At 42.7% G+C, this 25,900-nt stretch overlaps 1 protein-coding gene across 1 annotated transcript in view; it reads left to right on the top strand.

Annotated features, from left to right (window-relative positions):
• Nucleotides 1–7,125: 7,125 nt before the first annotated feature.
• chm (CHM Rab escort protein) overlaps nt 7,126–25,900 on the top strand; it is a gene marked incomplete at its 3' end in the record, with an annotated part of 40,063 nt that continues 21,288 nt past the window's right edge. The window contains exons 1-10 of the mRNA XM_080781045.1: nt 7,126–7,205; nt 14,353–14,419; nt 14,744–14,819; nt 15,189–15,310; nt 16,202–16,308; nt 17,043–17,113; nt 17,263–17,409; nt 18,411–18,527; nt 20,170–20,290; nt 20,691–20,913. Coding sequence (XP_080637171.1) covers nt 7,154–7,205; nt 14,353–14,419; nt 14,744–14,819; nt 15,189–15,310; nt 16,202–16,308; nt 17,043–17,113; nt 17,263–17,409; nt 18,411–18,527; nt 20,170–20,290; nt 20,691–20,913 — 1,103 coding nt within the window. The 5' untranslated portion in view covers nt 7,126–7,153. The remainder of the gene's footprint in view (nt 7,206–14,352; nt 14,420–14,743; nt 14,820–15,188; nt 15,311–16,201; nt 16,309–17,042; nt 17,114–17,262; nt 17,410–18,410; nt 18,528–20,169; nt 20,291–20,690; nt 20,914–25,900) is intronic.

Genomic DNA, 25,900 nt, shown 5'->3' on the forward strand with positions numbered 1-25,900 from the left:
TGTCTCACCTCCCTGTGTTATCTAGTTTTCTCCACCTGTGTCCTGTTAGTCTCTCAGCCTATCCCAGTGTTGATTGTTAGTTCTGTTCACCTGTGTATTGTATTGTTACACCCTCAGTTCCTTGTGTTCCCCGCTTGAGTATAGTTTATGTTATGGCGTGTCCAGCCCAAGTATGTCCTGTGTTGGTATTGGTAAATAAATAGTCATTTAAACTTCATCTGCCTGCCTTCCTGTGTGGTTCTGCATTTCGGTCCATCACCTGTCTCATACCGTGACAATATCAGGAGAATAAGACTATAGCCAGTCACTGCCATCGAAACCGGGGACTCCCTATCAGCAAGCTAGTGTGGGAACCAGCTAAGTACGAAGTAGCACAAATTAACAACAATTTCCTACCCCAACAAATGCTACTGAGATGCCCTTGAGCAAGGCACCGTACCACCAGTTGCGCTGGCTGAGAAGACTGTGATCTTGCCAATTAAGATAAAACATAACTTATAGAAGAACATGTTTTTATGTGTTCTTAGTCAGACATCCTGGTAAAATGTATTGACAGCCAAGGAATTCTGGTTCCATAAAGCGTTGAAAGCCATGAAAATACATAGACTGCTTACCGATAAGCACCATGTCCCTGGACACGGCTTGTATCGCTAATGAACGCTTTGTATGCATTTCACTATTCATCCGATTCAGGGTTTTTACTCTGCTTCCAAGAATACCTCAGTGGCTTCTCTGTGGATAGCCATTTTGTTTCATGTGTCGTTTCATATATGAAATGAACTTTTTCAATCATTCATTCATTGAGACCATATTTCCTCTTCATGGCTATCCACACACTTTATTTTATTTTTATCCCAACTTTTCTGCTCCCCATCCTCCCCCTCCCCTCCCCTCTCCCCCCTCCCCTGTCTGTCTGTCTGTCTGTCTGTCTGTCTGTCTGTCTGTCTGTCTGTCTGTCTGTCTGTCTGTCTGACCTTCAATCCTATACTCTTGTGGTGAATTCCATATGAATGTCGCTTTCTCCTCTCATTTGTTTTTTCATATTAATGGGCTTCTTCAAGTCTTTCTTTCTTTCTTTCTTTCTTTCTAAAGCGAAGTCGCTAGCAGATTTTGAAAAGAAAAAAGAAAGAAAGAAAAGCAAAGAATAATCAATCGTTAAGCCTTTTGGAAGGAAAACAGTGGTCCTATCAGCTCGCAGTGTCGTTCACACCTCGCAACAACGCACTAGAAAAGGCTGTTTAATGTTACAAACAGAATCTGTGCCAGGACTGTTTTTGTTTTTGAAGGACAAACCCCCCTGAGGACGCCTGGTTTTGCTTTGTTATGTTTCTCTTTCAATGCTCTTCAAACCAAAATACGGGGTTGGAAGGGTTACTGTAGAACTGTAATTATATTACTGATGATTTTATTTTTTACACTTAAATGGCTGATTATCAGAAATGTAATCAGATTACTTTTGAGGACAGTGGTTCCTCTTATTATTTCATTAGTAGTATTTCCATAATCAGTGTACAATAACAGAACATTTTCAGAAACTGTGAAATATATGCCAACATCAACCCCAAAAGACATGGTCAAACATCAGGAGACCAATTTCAGCTCCCTATTCCAACCCAAAACAATCCTTTCAAAATAAGTATGGCTTTCTGACCAATTCTGGCTTTCCTGCAGCTTTCAAAATGCTTTCAAATGTTTCTTGCTGTCCCTGTACACCATGGATTCTGAATAGGGGTGTGCAAATGGGTATATAGGCTGTAACATGATCTAAAATTAAACGTATACTTTATTTAAAAAGATATGTTCTCCAAGTATATCAGTTCACTGATCAGGTGCTAGAGCGGCCACTTCCCAGGCTCCCCCAGGACAAGTTAGTGTCCTTGAGCAAGACGCTGTACGCCTATTTGCTGCTGATGAGGTTGTATGTTTTCCTCCAAAGCCTGGTGACACGAGGTTAGTTTACTTCCATCCTCGTATGAATGTGTGTGTGAATGGGTGAATGTAATGCGCAATCATTGTAAAGCGCCTTAGTTGGCGCGCCGCTATATAAATGCACCACATTTATTACACAGAGTGCCCCTGACAAGACTCGGCCAGCTCTGCCAATCAAGCTCAGGCCCCTCTATTGGCATGGTCGGTTGTGCTTGGGTTTGCCAAGTAGGAGAGTGGGGTTCGATTCCAGCTCGGAGCGAATCATTACATCTGGCATAGTCAGCAGGACATGGTGGAGGTTCTCGTCTGAGGGACATGAAGGACGTTGTGTGTCATAGCTGGGGGCGTGTGAGTGTGAAGTGCGAGGACCTTTTCTCAAAAAATGAGGGTGTAGATGCCCCAGACAAGACCCATTGAGCTTAGCTCTAGTGGCACACATACAGCATATATAGCAGAATACATATTCTACATGGATGCATTGGCCCGGTCTCATGGAAAGCAAGAATGAATGGAGTTGGAACAACTGATGTTCGGGAGGTTTGACCAAGCAAAAGACAACCAAGCACCACCCACCTGCCACCGTCAACTCCACCCTGTGCCACCCGTGCCAACCACTCACCCATGTGACCCACCTCCAACCAGGCCGACCACTCCTACCTCACCAATTACCCTGGGTACTTAAACACAAGTTTGAAAAACGGCCGCGTGCATAGTTTCCAAGTAACCCTCCTTTTCTCTTCTACCTCTATCTTCTCTGCAGGTTCCAGAGGGGTTTCTACACATTTCGCACAGGCACTCGCCTCGACCCCCAAGCCAAAGTATATGGGTCCACAACCCCTCAAACCCCTCAATCCCACCGCCGCCCACGTCCCTCCGCACATGCTTGCGTGTACCGATGACCTTAGATGTTCACGCCGGCACCTCTAATGGCATCCCCAAGCCTGGCCATCCAAGCCGCACGCTGATGACCATAGATGCTTGGCATGCGACGTGCCCATATTGTCTATTCAATAAACAACCTTAAAGGTTCTTATGTCTGATGCTTGGTCTTTCCTATAGTGAAATGACCATTGATGCTCCCTGTATGGCGTGTGCCATATAAGGTGTGTGCAAATAAGTGTTGGCACTTTATTTATTGTGAGAAATGGGTAAGTGTTAAACCACATTTTTGTACAGATGGTATCTGTAGAAAAATGTGGTTTACACTAACCCATTTCTCATAAATTATGATTATGGGATTATGGTCTATGTAATACCACTGCAGTTGGCCTCTAATGGTGACAGTGTGTGCACCAAAGCCAAAGCCAAGTCTAATGTAAATACGCAAATACATGCAAATTTGCACCGGGTGGCTGAGGCAAATGAAGCAAAGTTGCAATATTCCAACTTGAGCACATTTACTTGAGTTTAATAAACGTTTGAATCTGAAGCGAGAAGTAAAAGATTGAAAACATAATCATTGAGTATTCTGGTGGACATCACTGGTGATTACATTCTCAGTATGTAATCTGAAATTGATCACACTTTTGAACATTGCTTCCACACATTTGATGACCTGCCAAGAAAATAAAATAGGGAACACAGAGAACAAGATGCATGCGTGCGTGCGTACGTCGCGCGTGCATGCGTGTGTGAGTGTGTGCGTTTGTGTGTGTGTGTGTGTGTGTGTGAAGTGGTAGTAATGGTGCAGGGGGGAGGTGGGGGGGGGGCAGCTTTTCGAGGGGTAAGCTGAAAGATAAAGACTTCCTCTCTTTGATTGCGCTCATTTTTCTCTTAGTCCGTTTTCCCTTCTAAAAAACAAAATGGTTCCTGTATTTAACCGGCAGTTAAATATGTTTGTAAGCGAGCCAAGGGGAAGGGGTGGTGGGTGGGAATGGGAGGGTAGGGGGGAGAGGAGTGGGGGGGCGAGCTGAGGGAAACAAAACCAACCCTTCTAAAAGAGTCTGCTGTTTGTCGGGAATGGCACAGGATGAATAAAAAAAACAATATTTAAACAAAAATAAAAAGAACGAAAGAAAAATGAAAAGAAATCCCAGCAACTACAAACCCAAAAGAGACCTTCTATCGCAGCTGAGGTTCTGTCCCGCATCTCCTTTCATTTCTCTTCTGGATTTGTTTTTTTGGAGGAAATAAAAGCGCATGCAGGGCCGTCTCCTCGAGGGGTTCGAATGGTAGGCTTGAACGCTGACCCCTGTGTGACGAATAGAGAGATGAGAGGGACGCTCTCCAGTGAAATGGAGTGCGAGGGAGAAGACAACAGAAGAGAGGACAGGAGAGGAGGTTGAAGTCTTGCAACCATCTGGTCGTTTCAAGTTGAAGAAAGCAGAGAGATTTTAGAAGAGAGAGGAAAGATGAAACAGAACCTATCAGTGTTTTGGCTAGATCACACTCCCTCCCTCCCTCCCTCCCTGTGTGTGTGTGTGTGTGTGTGTGTGTGTGTGTGTGTGTGTGTGTGTGTGTGTGTGTGTGTGTGTGTGTGTGTGTGTGTGTGTGTGCCCGCGCACGCACGTGTGCACACTAGTCATATTAAAACACCTGGAGGAATTGGCACTGCCAAAAAGACCTAAAACAAGATGGCTGCCTTGGCAGCATGACAGAGGGCCAACTGGGCCAAGATGGTGACAAAACTAACTCAAAGGTTTGTAGTGCAGTTTGGATGCCAAAATGGACGCTGTGTCCCCCCCACTACCAACAAAAGAACCTTGAGTATGCTGCTGTAGGATTCCTGTATAGGTCCTACTTAAGATTGTGTCTGTCAGACTAAATAAACTCTGTCATAAATAATGTTAAGAGTAATTAGTGTATTTTTGTAAAAAAAAAGAATATATATATTATATAAGTGGACACCACATATCCTGCAAATATGGAGGTACTGCTGTAGAAAAAATAAACTATATATAGTTTATTTTTTCTACAGCAGCACCTCCATATTTGCAGGATATGTGGTGTCCACTTAACATGAATTGAAATGCCATATGACACAATTTCATCCGATCAACCTTGGAGGACATATACAACATCTGAAATGCTCCTCCTGTTTGCCTTGATGTTCTGCCAACAGCTTTTGTCAAAAAATGTTTCAAATTGCACAGCCTCAGATCTTCTACAAATTGACAACATGTCTCTTCGCTCAGGTAGGCTATCTTTCCACAGGCCCTGAAAACCACAGTCATCATCAAGCCACTCTTAAAAAAGAATACATATAGAAACATCACTAATTAACAATTATAAAACCTCCCATTTTTAACTAAACTAAGTTTTAATGTCTTGGCACTAAACCACTGTTCTGATGTCTTCCAGTCTGGATTGACCACAGTACAGAGACTCCTCCTGTTTAAGAACTATACTGTCTGCATCTCATCTGCATCTGCATTTAAAAGATTGACCACAACATAGCCTATCCTAAACCGACTAAATTAGTTACTAAATTGGTTTGAATACTACTTAAAGGACAGAGCCTACTTTGTGTCTAGGTACTAATTACACATCTGAGCGGGTAAAATGACATGCAGAATTCCCTAAGGCTCCATTCTGGGGCCTCTTCTGCTGCATGTTCACCATCTACATGCTCCCACTGGCTCAGATTATGGAAAACAACAAAGTATATGTTATAATTATGCAGACGACACACATTTACATAAAGATATCACATGGGGACTAATATGGTCTATGCTTTCCAAGTTTCCACGGCAAGGCCATCAGGCTGCTGAACAGCGCTAAAAAGCCTAATACAATAGTTGCAACATAGCAGTCATACCGGCACTATGTGTGTGTGTGTGTGTGTGTGTGTGTGTGTGTATTGCACGCACGCACGCACACACACACACACACACAAAACAGTAAGACACCTGAGGGAGAGAAGCCACCTCCTAAAGGGCGAGGTCGCATGTATGCATCCGCCTGGGTGACAGCAGTCTGCTGGGCGAGCACTGGCGCTTTGGCATGGGGGGTCAGATAACATATGGAATGAATTCTGTACTGGCCATATATGGAGCGTGTCTTGAGTGTACACTGTACACGGTTTGATGTGGTCAGATCAACATATGGAATGTCAGAACAGGTCAGCTCCATATATGGAGATCTAAGCGGGGGCAGTGTCTTGAGTGTACAGGGTTTGATGAGGGCCCAGGTAGGGCCTGTTGAGAACTCTAGTTTTCGCTGGCTGCCGGGCGTGACTGCACTAATACCTTTGGGGCAGGTCCATCTATAGAGTTTAAATGGAAACTTTTCAGTCAAAAGAGAGATATGGATGGAATAGGACGGATGGGGAAGGAACAACATATGGAATGTCAGAACAGGTCAGCTGCATATATGGAGATTTAAGGGTTTGAGGTTGAGATGTATATATATATATATATATAATAGCTTTCCCCTTCCGGAGTACCCGGGTCTCATACATTGAAGTCATACTCTCAAATCGTACCCCAGCTATTTTGCTGGACACGTTGATGATTTTATGGAGTTTGTTCTTCTTAACTATGATAATGACTCAATGAGCCATACCAGGAAACAAAAGAAATGTTAATGCACTCTCCACAAAGGATCGATGGAAAAGTGCCATAACATTCTTAGCCTCTGCTGACCTTTCTTATAGATGGAGTGAGTGTTGGAATTCATGTCAGCTTGGAATCAATCGTTGTACTTTAGTACGTTACCCAAGTAGGCTACATGTATTCCTCCACAATCACTATTATTCCATCCACACCAATGACTATTTCCTGGTGTGCATGAGCACCAGTCCTAAAGTCAAATATAATATTATATTAGCTTGATCTCATCATCCTCAATCATAAACAATAGCTGTATCGTCTGCAAATTTAACAATACAGGTGTATTGTTAAATACACCTGTACCTCTCTCTGTCTGTCTCTCTCCTCTCACACATAAAACATAAAATATTTAAAAATAAATAAATAAAACTATTTTTTTGTAATATCTGTAATACTTTTGAAACATTTTAAAAACACAAATATTGTATGGGATTTTTTTCTTCTCCAAATTGGGTCTGCAGCAAAGGGGAACGGTGGGTAGTCCAAATAAAAATATTGGGGAAAAGAATATAGATTTTACAAGTTAACCACAACTACAAACGCACCCAACATCATGATCAGCTGCAGCGCAGCGTCCTCCTCCTCGCAGCTGTTGTCTGATAAACTGAAACGCAGCCATCGCAGCGCAGCAGCAGCATCAGTGTGTCACATGACTTCAGCACAGCGACAACAACATGGCTGCAGAGAATCTCCCATCTGAATTTGACGTTGTCATATTGGGCACAGGTAAACACACAGCGATCACATTACACAGTGACTTCACGTGTAATGTCAAGTGATGGAGCTCGAGCCTGTCTGTGTATTTGACAGTCTTAAATTGCGTTGTGTAAAAAGTAATGACTGCATTTAAAACGCTAGACAGTGTAGCTTGACATTAGCTTGTGGCTAATGTAGAATTGCTCTTGGTACATGCATTTGTAACGAAACGACACATAATGCAGCAGAGAAATATGAATTCAACTAGCCATGGTTCACATGATGATGACGCTCGTCCTTATGACAGTCATGTATCACGGCTAGTAGCCATGCATGGTTCACATGACGCTCGAGTAGCCTACGAATGACAGGCTACTGATGACTGATGACAGTCATGTTAGTTCCAGGGCTAGAAAAGAAACATGAAAACACTTTTGTTTCCTTAAATCATACCTTTGTAACAGTCTTTTTAAATTGTTTATAGCAACTGTGAAATATACTTTATTGTAATGATTCGGCATCATTCACTACACACACATTAGGCTACTGACAGTAACTTACTGACTGATGTTTTACATCCACATAAAACGATGTACTGTCTAGCATAAAGTTCTGTACAGTAGGCCTACTGTTGTATTGAGGGTAGACTATATTGAGGGACACATTTCTGTGAGAAGATGTAATGGTACTGTATGTGTAGGGAAGAGAAAAGAACAGGACTGGATTCATATCTAGGGTTATGGTTGTATACTGTGCTGTTTTGTGGCTGCCACTATGGAATAATGATCTTTGGTGCTTACTTAAGCCCAGGAATAATGCTTGTGATTGTCACATACCGTATAGAAGTGAGTGTTGTAGTAGTGAGTGACTATCAGGCCTAGAGTATCAGTGGAATATGTGTTAAACACCTCAGAGGCTCAGACTACTGACTACTGCTATGGTCTGAAGCACTGTCCATGGCTAAGGCTGTCGTGTGTGTGTGTGTGTGTGTGTGTGTGTGTGTGTGTGTGTGTGTGTGTGTGTGTGTGTGTGAGACGGTGTGTGTGTGTGTGTGTGTGTGCTCTTGCAGTGTTTGGATAGGGTGGCGGCTGGAAGGGTGTATAGTACTGTATAGGACTGCCAAATTATTCTTCCAGTTTGGAAGAGCGACTTACTATAAGGAAAAACAAAAAGCATGGCAATGCATCACATACATAAAAAGTAGTTATCATGAAACGTGCGTAACAGTGGAATATCTATATAATGAAACTATACATATAAACAATACATTACTATACTATAACGTGCTATGACTGAAGTCTGTATAAGTCTGTATAAAATGCTACATAAAGTTCTATCTAAGGGGCTAGTTTAAGTGCTATGGGCCTTTCTGGTTCTATCCTCAAGTTGCAGTTTTTGTGTATTGACCTGTACTTTTGTTTACAATGTACCCATTCTGCATACTGTGAATCAATCAATCAATCAAGAAAGAATGACCCATCAAGTTTCTTGTGTACACTGCCAGTAGGCAGTAAGCACTATAGGCAATGTATAATACATTTACATTATGTACATTATGTGAAAATGTGTTATGTATATTATTTTTTTTTAAACAAAAATCTCTTACTGGAAGTTAAGTCAATATGAAGTTTAGAGAAGACTTGACATACCGAGAGATGTGTTGAATATAGACAAAATATAATATAACAATATTATGACCATACCTCTATGGATGTTGTGACGATAAAATTATATTGTGGTGAAGTCAAATCAATTAAAAAAAATAGCCTAAATAGCAGATCTACAAGCTGACAACACATCGCATTGTGACTGTAAGCTTGTAGAGCAGCTGTTTGTACTAGGTTTTGGACAATTTTAAAATAAGGCTTTAGCGATTTAAAGTCAGGAATAGACACGTTCGCCATAACACACAATATTACATCTGCAAATTCCAGGACAATATCTAGTCTCATGGCATGATATTGATTTAATATTGATATATTGCCCATCACTCGCATGTTATGGATTGGATCATAAGTTTATATGATACCCCTCACCAGTGCTGCTCTTGTCATGTGGGGAAAACATTTGTGTAGCCTAAAATATACTCCTCCACTCTGGAACCCGGGCTCACGCTCAATAGAACATTTGATACATGCATTGACCAACCACAGGCAACTGAAGCAATCCTGTGACCAGGATTGGTCATGACCTACCATTTAGCCGTTTCCGTCCGTAGGACGGCTCCACACGTCCTAGGGAAGTTAAGGGAACCCAATCGACGTGTACAAAGGTCGTGTGTACAGTGTACACATCCTAGCGCGTCCTCAATGATATCAGGCGAGAGAAGAATATTCTGAATTCTTTCCCTTTTTAAATTTTTTGACTGAGACTCAGGCACCCGCCGCTTCGCTCTGCCATCATATTAGCCTCGTCTCTCCTAATCCAGGGCGCTCTCCGTGGTTTTGATCTGATGGATATACTACGCGCTTCATTTCTGACTTCAACATGCCTCTCGTTCAAAATATGAATGCTTTGGAGCTTCTAGCAATATAATAGACTCGAGACCAAGTAAAGCTAACAAAATATTGTTTCCGAGTAAAAGCGGCCATGTCTTTCCGGCACCCCAGAGCTCCTATTTTGAAGGCATCCCGGCACCGATTGTGTTAAGAAACATGCTTACAGAATGTTTCTGTGCAGTAATTTCATATCAACCAGGCGTTTGTACCTGCATGAATTACTGTGTGTGTGTGTGTGTGTGTGTGTGTGTGTGTGTGTGTGTGTGTGTGTGTGTGTGTGTGTGTGTGTGTGTGTGTGTGTGTGTGTGTGTGTGTGTGTGTGTGTGTGTGTGTGTGTGTGTGTGTGTGTGTGTGTGTGTGTGTGTGTGTGTGTGTGTGTGTGTGTGTGTGTGTGTGTGTGTGTGTGTGTGTGTGTGTGTGTGTGTGTGTGTGTGTGTGTGTGTGTGTGTGTGTGCGTGTGTGTGTCACTAGACCAGCTGGCCCGTCCAGATTGCAGGTGACACAGCCAATGGGAGATATCTTGATGTGTGTGACCAACTGACCACGTGCACACACTTACCTTGCGGAGACTTTAGGGCTGTGTGAGTGTCAGCAGCCAGTCAGGTGTGTGTGTTCCTATACTTGTGAGGAGGACCAAATGTCTTCACAGTATAGTAGAAATGTAGAAGTAGACGTTGAGAGGACCATTTTCCTGGTCCTCTCAATAGGGCTGTCACGATTACACAATTTACACTTTCCCAGCGGAACACACTAAACCCGACTTGATCTACAATTCTCTTCAACATTTCTCAACGATTTTGACGATTATGATTAATGGTATGTAATAATTGTGACAGGCTTACCTCTCAAGAAAATGTTTGTTATTTTATTAACATTTCAGGATGGCAATTTTATGAATGCCATTTTTTACTATTTTGGGGCATTTTTACCGTGAGCCTAGAGCCAAAAAAGATCTTGTCATTCATTGGCAGTTAATGTCCCATTGTCCCCACAAGTATAGAAATACAAACGTGTGTGTGTGTCAGTCAGTCAGGGTCAGGTGTTATACCTTCAAGCTCTTTTCGAAGAATGACACAAAATTACACACACATACGCAGACCATCTGCCCAAGGAACCATGTTGGTTCTTGTTGGATGCACCCTGTCACACACACAGACACGCACACGCACATGCACACCCCCGCACGCACGCACGCACACACGCGCACACACACACACACACACACACACACACACACACAGTCGGACACGCATGCTTGCACACGCATACACACATCTGACTCTTGGCATGAGGTCTCAGGTGCAACTGTTTTTTTTAAGACCACAAGTTTTAATTAAATCTAAAATATAAAAACTTGAATTCACTTTGTAATGTTTTCAGACATTTGGACACCATTAGCATGTTGCTGAGATAAGTGTTAAAGAATTCTGGTTTATTTTATTCTTTGTACATTTCCGTAGACGTAATCCATCAATGTCAAAACATGGATAACAAATATCATAGCAAAGGCTTTTGTACCATACCCTTTTTAAAGACAAAATCTGTAATATCAGCATGCCCTTTACTAACATTATTGCATACACAGTAAAATGCTCAGTTGTTAATTTAACGGAGAGTGTAAATGTAATGGTTTTCTCAGTGTAGAAAAATATGCTAAGAATGTGTATCGATTTAAAATGGATTCACCAGTAGAGAGGCATGTCATTGTTTATGTAAACGTTGGATGGCAGCCAACAGACGGACAAGGAGAAACTGAATAGGTGTGGTCTGAGAGGGAGAGAGAGAGAGAGAGAGATGATTGTAGGGCAATGTAGTGCGTGCGTGCGTGCGGTATGTGTTCATTCTCTCTCTCTTTCACTCACCCTCGCTTTCTCCATCTTGAAAAAGTCACATTAGACACTTTATTTATAGGGAGTGCTATCCAGCAGCAAATAGAGAGAGAAAGACAGGCGACGGACAGAGAGAGAGAGAGAGAGAGAGAGAGAGAGATGGCAAAGTGTGACAGAATGTTCTATCAAAGCAGAGAGAGATTTATGAGTTCATATAGGATCCATGGTGAGTCGTTCTTCCCCCCCCCTCTCTCTGTCTCCTTCTGCGTGGTCATCAACAGTCTGTGTGTCCAGCACACATCCATTGTCTACGGCGGTGACACGTCTCTATAGCATCTTTAGTTTACACTGCTGCCGTTTCTGTTTGTACTAGGGCTGCATGGGCTGCGCAGCGGGCACTATATCAACGTTATATCATATCATTATATATCCATAATATATCGTTGTGATATGAGACGAGATATCCTGTTTTTGGATATTGTAATGTCATGGTAATGTGTTTGTTTGTCTTTTAATCACTTACAGTATTATATGGCTTGTTTCATACTTAATATTGTAAACATATGTCGAAGAATTGTGACTGAAAATAGCCAGATCTACAATCTCACGCCGATGTGAGCTTTTAGTAGTGCTACTTTAGCTACTACTACTGCTACCTTGGCTATTTTTGAAAATGTAAAAAGAACAGAAAAAGAAGGAAAAGAACATTGATATTATGGCCAAAATACGATATTATCCGATTCCTCTCACACAATATTGATATCAAGGTATTTGGTCAGAGTTATCCAGATTTTGTCCACGAGCCCCAGTTTGTGCTAGTATTTGTGATTTTTTCGGTATGCCGGTGGTATAGTTTTTACCTGTTTACACAACATTAATACAAAGTGTGTGAGTCTATTATATGATGCACCTAAATGTGTTTCCTGGTCCTACAGTCTGTGTTTTAGTTAGCAGTAGCACATGTGCTTCTTGAGAAGATTATTTTTTTTATATATATATTTTATATATTTCAGGTGGTGTCAGGTGGTCATTGTGTGTGCGCACAAAATACTTTATATCACTAGCTCAGCTTTCCAAGAAATAAATCACTTTTCCATTGTCTTCAGCTGATAGGATGTGTGTGTATGCGCATGCATGTGTGCGTGCGTAAGAGAGAGATGATGTGTAATTTAGATGAGCATGTGCACTCTTGCAAGATGGAATTGTGTGTGTGTGTGCGCGCGCGTGCGCGGATCTGTGTGCGCGTGTCTCAAGCGCGCGCGCGCGCGTGTGTGTGTGATGGAACCTTGGGGAGCGAGGTCACTGAAAGAAGGATGGATGGATGGAGGGAGGGAGGACAGGATGGGACAGAAAGCACAGCCATAATGGAGTTGTTCTCTCTCTCTCTCTCTCTCTCCACCTTTCAATCATCCTCTCCTGTCCTTTGTCTCTCTGCCCTCTGCTTCTCACCAGATATCTCTTTATTCTCTCCCCCCCCCCCCCATCTCCTCTCCTCTCACACAGGGATGTGTTTCAGGTGGTGTCAGGTGGTCATTGTTGTTTCTCATGTGTTTTTGTGCATACGCGTGTGGTGCGCCTCACGGATAGGGAAGGGCAACTTGCATTGCATTGTTTGCTTTTTGTTTTCTTTTAACCTATACAGCACTTTGGCTGACCTGGTCATGATAAATGTGCTACCGGTATAGTAACGGTTGAGTAACCGATATCGAAATAATAGACATTTAGTCATTCTAAATTCATAATCTTGCTCATGTAGGTTAATCTAATTATTGAGAAGCAGGTTTTTTCTTTTCTTATATCAAGGAATTGACAAATAAAATGTAATAGCTTTTTTGTATAATCGACTAAATCGCTTAGTCTGATGAATCTCTGAAACCCTGTGTTACATAACATTGAACAATGGTGGCCTGCGGAAATAGCTGATCTATAAGCTTGTGACTGTGAGCTTGTAGATGTACTATTTCCACTTTTTGTTTTATAATCGTTCATTAATTTCAATTGAGGCAAAAGTTATAAATAATGATGATTTGATTTGATGTCCTATCAATACCGTCCAGCTCTACAGGACAGGGCACAAGGATCAATTCTTGCACCGATATTGTTTATCCCTAAACTACATTATTGACTATCAAGTCAACTCTTGATATTATATCAATACCGTCCGTGATATGGGACAAGAAGAATATTGCCTGGGATGTCGTAATGTGATATGGCACAAGTGTTATCTTTTCCTGATTTTAATTGAGCCCTTAAAAATTCAAAAAGTCAGCTGATCTATAAGCGGAAGGCATCGTGAGCTTGCAGATCTGAGCTATTTTTGAAAGTTCTTGGAAAATAACACAATACAGTGTTTTGGTCACAATATTACAACGCTTTGTGTGCCCTTTTTAACATTTTCTAAATAGTCACCCAGGGTGCCCAATGTTATTTTTGACATTTTTTTTTTTTTTTTTAGAGAAATCACAAAAAAATAAAAAAAGACGTCCTGGGCAAAATATATATATTTAATGATATCACCTAATAATTATATAAATTATAGGCTACAATTCTTTCTCTTTGTTGCAACACACTCATTGCAATGATATCAGATGTCAGGTGGTTGGGTCACGTAACTAGTATCCATCTGATATCAATCAAACTTGGGGTGCAACGCTCGAGTGGCAACCAAACATTACAAGACTTTAGTCTTTTAGTTTTACTGACAAAATTAGTTGACAAAATTTTCACTATATTTACTCTTAGTTTTAATAATCCTAGATTCATTTTTTATGTCGTTTTTATTTTAAAAACATTAGTTGTTGTATTTTTAGTGGACAAAATGAACACTTGCTTTGTTTACCTGTGTTTCAGGTCTAGCTGAGTCCATCGTGGCAGCAGCATGTTCCAGAGTTGGACAGCGAGTGCTCCATGTCGACAGGTCAGTAATGAAAATGTTATTGATGGTTTACTTTATATACAATATAGTTGATATTTGACAGAGATAAACCCTCAGGGAGTGCAATAATCTTTGCAATTTGTAATTTTGTATTATATCAATTTTGGACATTCATCATTTTGTTAAGTTTTTTCTTGCACCCTGATAACATCACCTTAATGTTCAGTAATAGTAGCTACTGGTAGCTAATCGTATGTCCAAAACTGTTACTTGTCAGCATTCAAATAAAAAAATAGCAAAAATAGAAGATGTGCAAGCTCACAACATAATTGTGACACTGATGTAATGATTTGTTTGGTGTTGCAGGAGGAGTTACTATGCAGGGAACTGGGCTAGCTTTACTTTCAACAGCCTCCTCACCTGGATTCAAGAGTACAACAATGTGAGTCCTCTCCTCTCCTCTCCTCTCCTCTCCTCTCCTCTCCTCTCCTCTCCTCTCCTTGTTTTATCCATATCAAATGCTAACTTTATTAGTAGAATGCAGATTGTTGGCACAATGTTCTTTCTCTCTTAAAGTTAGGCATTTTATGCTGCTCTTACTACATTTTCTTTTTGGTAATGATAGTGTGTGTGATGTGTGTGCGTGTGCGTGGTGTTTGTGGTTGTGGTTATGTGTGTGCGTGGTGTTTGTGGTTGTGGTTATGTGTGTGTGTGTGTGTGTGTGTGTGTGTGTGTGTGTGTGTGTGTGTGTGGTGGTTGTGGTTGTGTGTTTGTGGGTGTGTGCACCATGTGCACCATGTGCCACTGGTAGGCGAGTCACATAGAGGAGACGGCCCATGATTGGTCCAGCTTAATAGAGGAGGGAGAGGAAACCATATGTCTGTCATCTACAGACTCTGCCATTAGTAACCTCCAGGTGTTCTGTTACGCCAGGTAACACACAAACACACACACACACACACACACACACACACACACACACACACACACACACACACACACACACACACACACACACTGGATAGGGTAGGCAGTCCAGCTGTCACTATTAGCAGCGCACGTCTGCATCATCAAAACAATGCAAATCCCACATGAGAATGACACACTTGTAGAAATAATGATTATTGTTTAATCTAATCTGAGAACTGCCAATGGTTTCAGAACAGAACAAGCAGTGAGCACGTAACACTCCTAACACAGTATGAGTTACAGTTATGTACAATATTAGATTTATACATTTAAATGAATTATTTGAAACTTTCAGTTAATTTATTCCTAAATTGCTGGTGGGTTATTTTCTGTTGAAACATCCTGTCCGTAATGTCCACTGCTGACTCCTGTCTTGGGCTGCAGCTAGTGATTATTTGCATAATTGACTAATCAGATTATTTATCTGATCCTTTTATGAATCCAAATGATATATTTTAGACCAAACAATATGCATGTTTACAATATGTTTATCATGTGTTTGCCCCACAGTCAAAAACATAACTGGGGAACAAAGACAAGCACTGACATTTTGGCAAAGTTGTAATTACCACATTACAGTATATACCGGGTATGTGCTTTCCAACATGTAATCTCAGAATGTCTTACAAGATACTGCATAGACCCCATTATTTAATTTCTAACACGTTCAACGTTCACTTTTATTTGTAGCCCAAAGAGACATACATTTTGTCTTGGAGTCTTGGGCTAAAAGCTGCAGTACAAAAAAAAGAAAAGAAAAATAGGAATTGGGTTAATTTTCCCTAGATTGATTATTGGATGAATCTTTGTGTCCCTACTTGTAATAATAATAATAATAATTACTTGTCTCCTCAGTCAGGAAGAGGAGGCAGAAGAGGAGGAAGTCACTAAGACGGCTGGTCCCTCGAACACCACAGAAGAAGAATCCGGAGGAGGAAGTGGCTGCACCGCAGAGACCACAGGTTTGAATTCCAGACGCACGCTCTGAAAACCTATCCAGGTTGTGCAAGGACGCACCGTGATTAGCCATTAGCCACTTTGAGTGGCAGTCGGGGCAAACGCTCTCGCCAGAACATGATTTACTATTCTGTCCTATTCTGGCCCCGAGTCGCCTAAGCGAACTTCGCAAAGTTCGACACTTCGCAACTCGCTCGCTTTAGCTCACTCGGTGGTGTCTCACGTGGCTCAAGTTCGCTTGAGACGGCGGGCCTCTGTCGCAGTCTAGTCCATAGAGTAATATATTTAGGTCTAGTCCGCAGTTGTTGTAGGCGAGAGGCTGAGAGGCCAGAGGCACTTCCGCGTTGGCCACAGAAGCGGGGCGTGGTTGTAAGCACAACCTGGCTAGGATTCCGAATGTCGCATCCCAGACATAATCTGAGGGGTATTGTTGTCGCTGTCGGGTAGAAACCTTGTATGTCCAAAACTGTAACTTTTCTGAGGATGTGGGGAAATGAGCCTGTGTTCCAATAGATCCAAGGTAGTTCTTATTTAGTCGCACACGCTTAATACTTTTTCATTGGTTAAATATTTATAAAACCCACGGACACACTTAACCACTTTCACTCTCAAAACAATTCAAAAATATCAAAGACTTCAGCTCAGGATCTTCCTTCATAGAACTCCCCAATAACTGAGATTTCTGACATTCTGATGAGAATTCTAAAAGTCTTCTTTGTTTTGATCTCCTGTAACGTAGACGCACCAACTGGGAACGCCCAAGAACTATCGGAATCACCCGAAGAACAAACCACAGAAACACCAGAACAGGTATTAAACACTGGATGGATGAGTTGAATGATCAATGTATTCATTCATTTATGGTAGTGATGTCAATTCAGAAGGCTTAATAAATGCAACATCATTTTAGATGAAAATTCAGGATATTTGAATCATGACACTGACTAATGACGTTGCAGGTTGTGGAGACAGAGCAGGAGGGGCCTACGGGCAGCCAGTCCGTCCCCTCTCCTAATGAGAGCCAATCGGAGCCAGTCAAGAAGAAGATCACCTACGCTCAGCTGCTGAAGGAAGGACGACGATTCAATATCGACCTCGTGTCAAAGGTTTCTATTCTATTCTATTCTATTCTAAAGGTTGTGTTGTGGTATATTATATTTCTCCTGCTAAAACTGCTACCGGTAGATTAGATTTGTCTCTAGTCGTTCTTTAACCCATTTTGGACTGAGGTCGATTAAAAAAAAGGCTTCTAAATCCTAATTCTTTTCTGAAAAACCCATGTTTATGTCAGTGGTGCTCAACCTTTTTCATGTCAAGGACCCCCAGAATTATCTCTATTGGGCCACGGACCCCCATCTCAAAATATGTAGTTCCAGGGACCCCCCCAGAAGCCAATATTTTAGTTAAAAATGTTCGCTCTGAAATATATATTCAAAGATTTGCGCCACATTTTCACGACTTTTCAAAAATAGCAGACCTACAAGCTCGTAGCGCTCGTAGCACGCCACTCGGCAAATCTATGAGCTTGTAGATCTGCTATTTTTCAATAGCTGAAGCATGACATACAGCGCCCGTTGGAGCCTCTACAGCGGTGCCCGTTGGGCACTGGCCTACTCGGAACGATGCACGTTTAAAATGCATGCCCCACCCAGATATTATGTCTGTCACTGTCCCTTTTATGCCCATATATGGAGTTTTTGTCAGACATGCCCAAATATGGAGTCTATGCAGACGTCAGAATGATGTCAGAACAGGCCAGCTCCATATATGGACACTGGGGCAGAGGCCTTTTTGGGCGACACCGGGCACTGCGCTGCCTGTGGGGGGGTGGAACGCCTGTGTGGAATTTGAAGTCGGTGGAGCGAACGGTTCTCGAGTTACATGGATTACAGGCGTACAGACGTACGTACTCAAACTTTTATATTTAGATTTCTTCATGAAATTACTGAAAAGAATCATTGAATTCACGATAGTTTTTGCTTTTTGGGAATGTTTATTGAAATAATTAACAAAATGTAGGAAACAAAAACCCCAGTGACATAGATGATGGTTTTTCACCTCTGCTTTTCCTTCTGTCCTTCCCCCCCCCCCCCCCCCCCCCCACCAGCTGATGTATTCTCGTGGCCCATTGGTTGACCTGCTCATCAAATCAAACGTCAGCCGCTACGCCGAGTTCAAGAACCTCACCAGGATCCTGACCTATCGGGACGGCCGAGTGGAACAGGTAGGACCGCCCTGGGACACACAAAGGCTCTACTAATGAGGACGTTTGGAAAACTGAACTTGAAATACATTGTCGCTATCGAAAACCTTGTATGTCCAAAACTAGGGTTGTCCCGATCCGATGACGTGATCGGAAATCGGGGCCGATCACATCATTTTCTAATGATTGGAATCGGTTCGGGAGCAAAAAAAACGTGATCGGGAGTGGGACATCCCTAGTATCGATATTATATCCATATATGATACATTTGCTCCTATAATCTATTGCACACGTTCAGGCAGACAACTCGTGAGCGCGCCTAGCTGCCTACCTGATCAGGTGACTAGTCTCATGCACTCTTTACCTGATCAGAGTGGCTATTTAAACCTATCTGGCTACCTGCTCATTCCTGGCTTCTCTCCTGCTGTGTGGATGTGCGTCTCTGCTGCTGCTACTGCATGTCTCCCTGCCCGCTTGCTGCTAACCTGCTGCTCATGAAGTTTTTGCAAATCCCACCGCCTCCCCAACATCCACCTGTAGGCTGTGGCCCTGACACCAATCTATGCTTCATATATCTATGCTCAATAAATATATATTCTAAATTCACTCTTAAGAGTTGTCTGACTGAACTTGATATTAGACTGGATAATGTCTGCGATTTTGGATATTGTACCATTGTGATATGGCATAAGTGTTAAAAAATATAAAATATCGGATCGGGAAAAACGGTTAATGGAAAAGAGCACCTGTGTTTTAATGAATCCAATGTAGTTATTTAGTCACAAACTCTTGTATACTTTTCTTTGGTTCAGTATTTATAACCACACAGCACAGACACACCAACTCACAACACGTCTTGTAGATTTTTATAGATTTTTATAAAACATTTCACGATTTTTCAAAAATAGCAGATATACAAGCTTGTAGATCTATTTTTCAATAGCTGAAGTATAACCTAATCGTTAAAACACCAAAAGCCCTTCTGAATGGGTTAATTATTAAGGTATGGAACCTTTCTGTAACATATTCATCCCTTGGTCAGAATTTGGTATAATCTCAGGGTGTGCGCCTTTCTATCTAACAAATCTGCCTGTGTGTTGTTGTGTCTAGAGGGCTTTGTTCATCTCACACACACTCACACACACACACACACACACACACGCACGCACGCACACACGCACACACACACAGATGGATGGCCGATGGCTGACCCCTCTCCCTCAGCCCTCTGCCTCCTCTACTCTCTCTCTCTACATTCACACCTCCATCTCTCCATCCACACGTCCCTTCAACCACCAGCTGATACTGTGTCTGTCTGTCTGTCTGTCTGTCCGTCCGTCCCTCTGCTATTACCAGCCCAATGTTCAGATGCTTAGACTGTCTGTCCACCTGTCTAGTTTCGATGCAATAGAACGTGTGTGTGTGTGTGTGTGTGTGTGTGTGTGTGTGTGTGTGTGTGTGTGTGTGTGTGTGTGTGTGTGTGTGTGTGTGTGTGTGTGTGTGTGTGTGTGTGTGTGTGTGTGTGTGTGTGTGTGTGTGTGTGTGTGTGTGTGTGTGTGTGTGTGTGTGTGTGTGTGTGTGTGTGTGTGTGTGTGTGTGTGTGTGTGTGTGTGTGTGTGTGTGTGTGTGTGTGTGTGTGTGTGGCGTGCGCGCACGTGTCTAGGTTCCGTGCAGCAGAGCTGATGTGTTTGCCAGTAAGCAGCTGAGTGTGGTGGAGAAGAGGATGCTGATGAAGTTTCTGACCTTCTCCCTGGATTACCAGGACCAGCCAGAGGAATACCAAGGTACTCCATGACCTGTTCCCTCTTGTTCTCAGCCTTGCTAGTGGCAGCTCCCTATATAAGGTGGTTCTGCATGAATGAATGAAATATTTATTTTCGTGTCATGCCACTTTGGCCCATCCCATATGGGATTTTATGACACCTTTTACTAAATACATTGGTTCCAGGGGGTCCCCAGCTAAATTAGATAATAATTGCACCACAATCATTTTAACCACTGCTATTTTTGAAAATCTCAGAAAAATATTTAAAATGTTTGGAAAATAGAATCATTTTGATAATTGTGATAATATTCCATGTCCTTGACATGAAAACCATTGAGAACCACTCTGCTACATAAAGAGAACCACTCTGCTACATAAACGCACTGGTTACCATTTACCGTTGATGCCTTGCTCAACAGCGTTCGCCGAGCGTCCGTTCTCCGAGTTCCTCCGCACCCAGAAGCTGACGGACAACCTGCGGCACTTCCTGCATCATTCCATCGCCATGGTGACGGAAGACACGCCCACGGAGGAGGGCCTGGCGTCCACGCGTCACTTCCTGCGGTGCCTTGGTCGCTATGGAAACACACCCTTCCTGTTCCCACTGTACGGTCTGGGAGAAATCCCCCAGTGTTTCTGTAGGTGAGACATCAACCCATTGTATTAATGTTAATTAGGGCTGCAGCTTTTGAGGATTTTCTTGGCGATTGTTCCATCGATTACTTTTCTGATTAATCAACTAATTGTTGACCTTTGATCAACTGGGTCACTCATTTTCATTCACCCAAGAAACGATTTAATGTCTAATGTCACTTCCTCCAGTCCGGAATTGGTAGAAACTACAATTACTTCTGCTCAAAGTTCAAACTGCTCATAACTTAAGGATGGAGCTTCGCAATGCCAAGATAGGGATAAACAACAGTCAATTAAAATTCACAGGTAAAATACCGAAGTCTGACGTAATTTGCGCGTCCTACCCGTTTTTTCCCTTTCTGAATTATAATATCGCGTCAAATCAGAACTGTGTTCCAAAAATAACAGTGCCTCTCTCGTCTGCCAATCAATAAGAAAATGCATAGTTTTTCCTTGTTCTTTTGAATTCGTTTTTTTTTTTTTTTATTTGTGTCAGACACTGTGGTTCATTAAGTTTACAATGGGGAATAACCAGCATAGGACCCTGTCACCAAAGCGCCTTCATGTTTAATATGCTGCAAGGATCAAAGCATCTTCCACATTCTGGATTCATTCCAGAGTTTGTCAGCCACGCTGATCTTTCTACGCTAAACCCATTGACTGATTAACAACAGACAGACTGACTCCGATATGGTTACACGTTGATTGTTGGTTCTAAATATATTAATTGCCCAGTGTTGCATACAATACAGACCCTGCTCCAGGCCGGGATGGCCACGACAGATACAGCGTTCGGAAAATGTGATTTTCATTGGACTGGCTGTTGAATCAATCAATCAGTCGACTATCAGCGTGTCTATATGTAGGACACACTGTTTATCTCTTGCTCAATCTGTCAGTTTTTTATAGCCGCCATTTGAAGCTTTTAAGATCTTTTAATCTTTTCTATTTCATGTCTCTTTCAAAGAAACTCAGTCTGGCAGATTATCTGCCCCGTCCGTGCATGGGAGCTTGCGTGTGCGTGTGTAGGCCTTTGTGCGTGTGCGTGCGTCTGTGTGTGTGTGTGTGACTAAGTACAGGCATTTCACAGCCTGTCCCTCAAGACCTAAAGTGCTAAAAGGTGACCATTGACTCGGAAACACACACACACACACACACACACACACACACACACACACAGCATACTGTACATAGATAGACGCACACACTGTCCCCGGCCCGATGTGCATCGCTATATCCGTAGTAGCACACTAAAAGTTTGATTAGAAGGGGAAGGGGGGACACGGTTAGGACAGACAGAGGGAGGGAGTACTGTAGAGCGAGGGAATAGAGAGGTGAAGCAGGTGTGTATCCCATCGTTCATTTAAAAGGATGATCTCTCCCATGCTGACATCAATTTCCTACACAACCATGATTAACAACCTTTGTTCCTCCCCCTGCTCTCCTCCTCATCCCCCTGCTCTCCTCCTCATCCCCCTGCTCTCCTCCTCATCCCCCTGCTCTCCTCCTCATCCCCCTGCTCCTCCTCATCCCCCTGCTCTCCTCCTCATCCCCCTGCTCTCCTCCTCATCCCCCTGCTCTCCTCCTCATCCCCCTGCTCTCCTCCTCATCCCCCTGCTCCTCCTCCTCATCCCCCTGCTCTCCTCCTCATCCCCCTGCTCTCCTCCTCATCCCCCTGCTCTCCTCCTCATCCCCCTGCTCTCCTCCTCATCCCCCTGCTCTCCTCCTCATCCCCCTGCTCCTCCTCCCCACTTTGCTCCTGCTTAAGGCTGGGTGGTGATATGACGTCAAATCAATATCGCCAGTATTTTTTAACGTTCCGCCTCGATAGCGTTTATTTAAAAAGTGAGCTGGCTTGCAGCGCGTCGTCGTGCTGTGAGCTTGTAGTTTGGCTTTTTTTCTGCACGGTGGTCCAGTCTGTAGCACTGTCGCCTCACAGCTAGAAGGTCCTGGGTTCGATTCCCACTAGGGGCACTGGGGGCGTGTTCTCTCCTCCGCGTCATCAGTGCCCATACCCGAGGTGGGGTTGGCGAAAGGGCCTTTCTGTGTGCAGTTTGCATGTTCTCCCCGTGCCCCCAAGGGTAGGTACCCTCCCCCAAAAAACATCCAGTAATCCTGGTCTCTAAACTACCTCCCCCTGGACAGCCGTAGCGCCTGATGGAGGGGAAAGGAACTGGTTGGAATATCGCGTTACGCCCAACTGGGGAAACTCCCCTGTCAGGTGAAAAGCAGCGGCTTGGACGCTCATGCATTGAAGGAAGCATGAGGTCAGTCCGTTGCTCTCCCCAGGTTGTCGGAGGGAGTGTAGAGCCCAGGATTACATTAGATATTTGACACTGGGTGAAAAAATGGGTTACAAAATCGTGGAATAAAAATTATATATATAAAAAAAGAAAATAAATTATTCAGTTATAACTAGGCCTATAAGGTTTGATCTAAATATGGGTTTTGATATATTTTCAGTTAATTGCCCAGCCATACTCCTGCTCTCCTCTCCATCCTCCAACTCTCCTCCTATTCAACGTATACACAACCTCTGTTCCTCACTCTCTCCTATACGGTTGACGTCCTATTCCTCCCTTTCTTCCTCCTCTTGTGTCCACCACTCTCCTCCGCTCTCGGCTTGAGGATCTGTTGCATCAAGAATTTGTCTCCTCTCCTCAAAAGTGAAAAGATCAAGGAATTAGACTTTTAGATTAGGTGTTAGATCTTTAGATTATAATATTCATTAATTTGCTTCCAGACACTGGACTTTTGAGGAGGTCGATTAAAGTGGCCAGCCGTTTTAGTTTCAGCATCCAGTTTGCACAGTTTCTCGAGTCAACACACGCATGTAGTAGGATTAAGAATCACACTTAAAGCTGCATGTATAGGCGCCGCGCGCCGAACACAACTCGCTGCAACACAGGCTTTAGCTTCCACAGCCAAGTAGCATGGCATTACAGCCCGCACAGAGATTACTGTTTTAACTAATGTCAATTTTCCAGGAGCACAGTATATCACACTTGAGCTGATGTCCGTGCTGATCTGTGTTTGCATTACATACTCTCAGCGGGAGCTTCCTGAGCTGACCTATGCGTCCACGGTGCCTTCCCTCACCCGAGCTGTATCCATGTCACGGTCACCTGAAAGGATTAAACGGGGACACGGTTGCGCAGTTGGTAGTCACCTCACAGCTAGGATGTCCCGGGTTCCATTCCTGCCAGAGACGCTTGGGGGTGCTGGGGGGCGTGTTCTCTCCTCCTCCTCATCAGCGCCCACCCATACCCTAGATGGGGTTTCTTTGTGGAGTTTGCATGTTCTCTCCGTGTCCGCTAGGGTAGGTAGTGGTACCCGCACAAAAAACATTGTGTTCGCATAGACGCCCGACAAAGCCCGATGCACCACGGTGGATTGGAGCCACAACCTCTATGGTGATGCACAGGCTGTATCAAACTTTTAGCTTTTCTTACAGTAGGCCTAAATACATAAATAACCGATTCCAGGCCACCATTGACTCCGGCGCTGTGACGCCAGTGCCAACAGAATGCACGGTAAAGGCTGTGAAGAAGACCCTGTGAAACGCCCCGTGAATCTGAAGTAGTAATCGGCCATTTTCGCTAGCCAATATGCTAACCGCGAGGGTGCACACCACAGAAGCAAGTGTGAGCCTAGTGATCCAAAGAGTATCCAAAGAAATTAAACTGTCCAGGGTGCTCCCAAAAGCCTGAGGAGACTATAAAACGACCCACATTTTTTGGGAAAGTGAAATATCCCTTTATCAAATGTGAACAAACCAGATTGTCCCTGGTACATATTACTCTTTGAGTTGGTGTCATAAGTGATTTTTTTTATGCAATGGCAGTCTAGTGTGCATTCGTGTACACTCTAAAATGGACGTAGTGACTGTCATGGATTGTTGTATTCCTGTTTTGAAGCTTTGAGTTTGGCAAATTGACCAAGCTTCTATAGTGTTTTTATCGCATCTGGTGTGAATGCATCTTCAGACAACTGAGGATGTCTTCGAAGTTTTATGACTAGATGATACATAATTCCATAACCATCTTTCATATTTAAATGATTTCAGTGAACAAAACATTTGCTCCTATAATTGTCTTTAGTGTTGGCCTGTAAAATTACCAACAGGGCTAGTGTGATGCTTCTCTAGCTCATATAGGTCATGAATATTAATGAGGAGGGTGTCGCCCCTGGCACACCTCGTTTGCATATTAGATGACTCTTGCTGGAGATTGTCACTCACATGCAAAACACACGCACGCACGCATGCTCACATGCACGCATGCTCACACGCGCACACACACACGCACATGCACACACACACACAGCCAAGTCGTTTTTAACCAGAGATGTCTTACCATGGGATTCTGTGTATAATTAATTAATTTGTCATTTGAGTTTAAATATAAAAAATGTGCTCAAAAGTGTGTTCATTTTATATACTAATATTTAATATTTTTGACTACCTTTTTAAATTAACATCGGAAAGATATTTTATGTATTTCATCACTACAAATCTACAGTTACTTTATTCATGGCAAATATTAAATAATGAATAGATAGATAGAAAAGACTGACTGGACATAATTGAAACTTATACTGTAAACTTTCAAAGTTTTTCTTTGAAATATCTGACAAAAAATAAAATGAAATTATACACTATGAAATCACGAGTGTTAATTCAAAAAAATAAATAAAATCGAATGATTTTAATTTGTACACGCCTGGGCACACTCCTGAATGTTAACATTGAGGATTTAATGTGTAACGGTAGTGCATGCCATTTATTTTAGAAGGAATACAAAGTAGCCGTGTCAATTTAGATTTTAAATGTTGGCTATTCCAAAATAGTAGATCTACAAGCTCACTTTGTGCCACGCTGCAAGCTTGTACATCTGCTATTTTTGAACATTTTTGTGTGAGAAGTGGAGCACTGAACTACCCATTTAGAAGGCATCTGTTGACTCGGCCTCAGGTCGTAATGGGTTAAGTCAATTGA

Source organism: Protomyctophum bolini, assembly GCF_963924005.1.
Source record: "Protomyctophum bolini genome assembly, chromosome: 13".
Lineage (NCBI taxonomy): Eukaryota > Metazoa > Chordata > Actinopteri > Myctophiformes > Myctophidae > Protomyctophum > Protomyctophum bolini.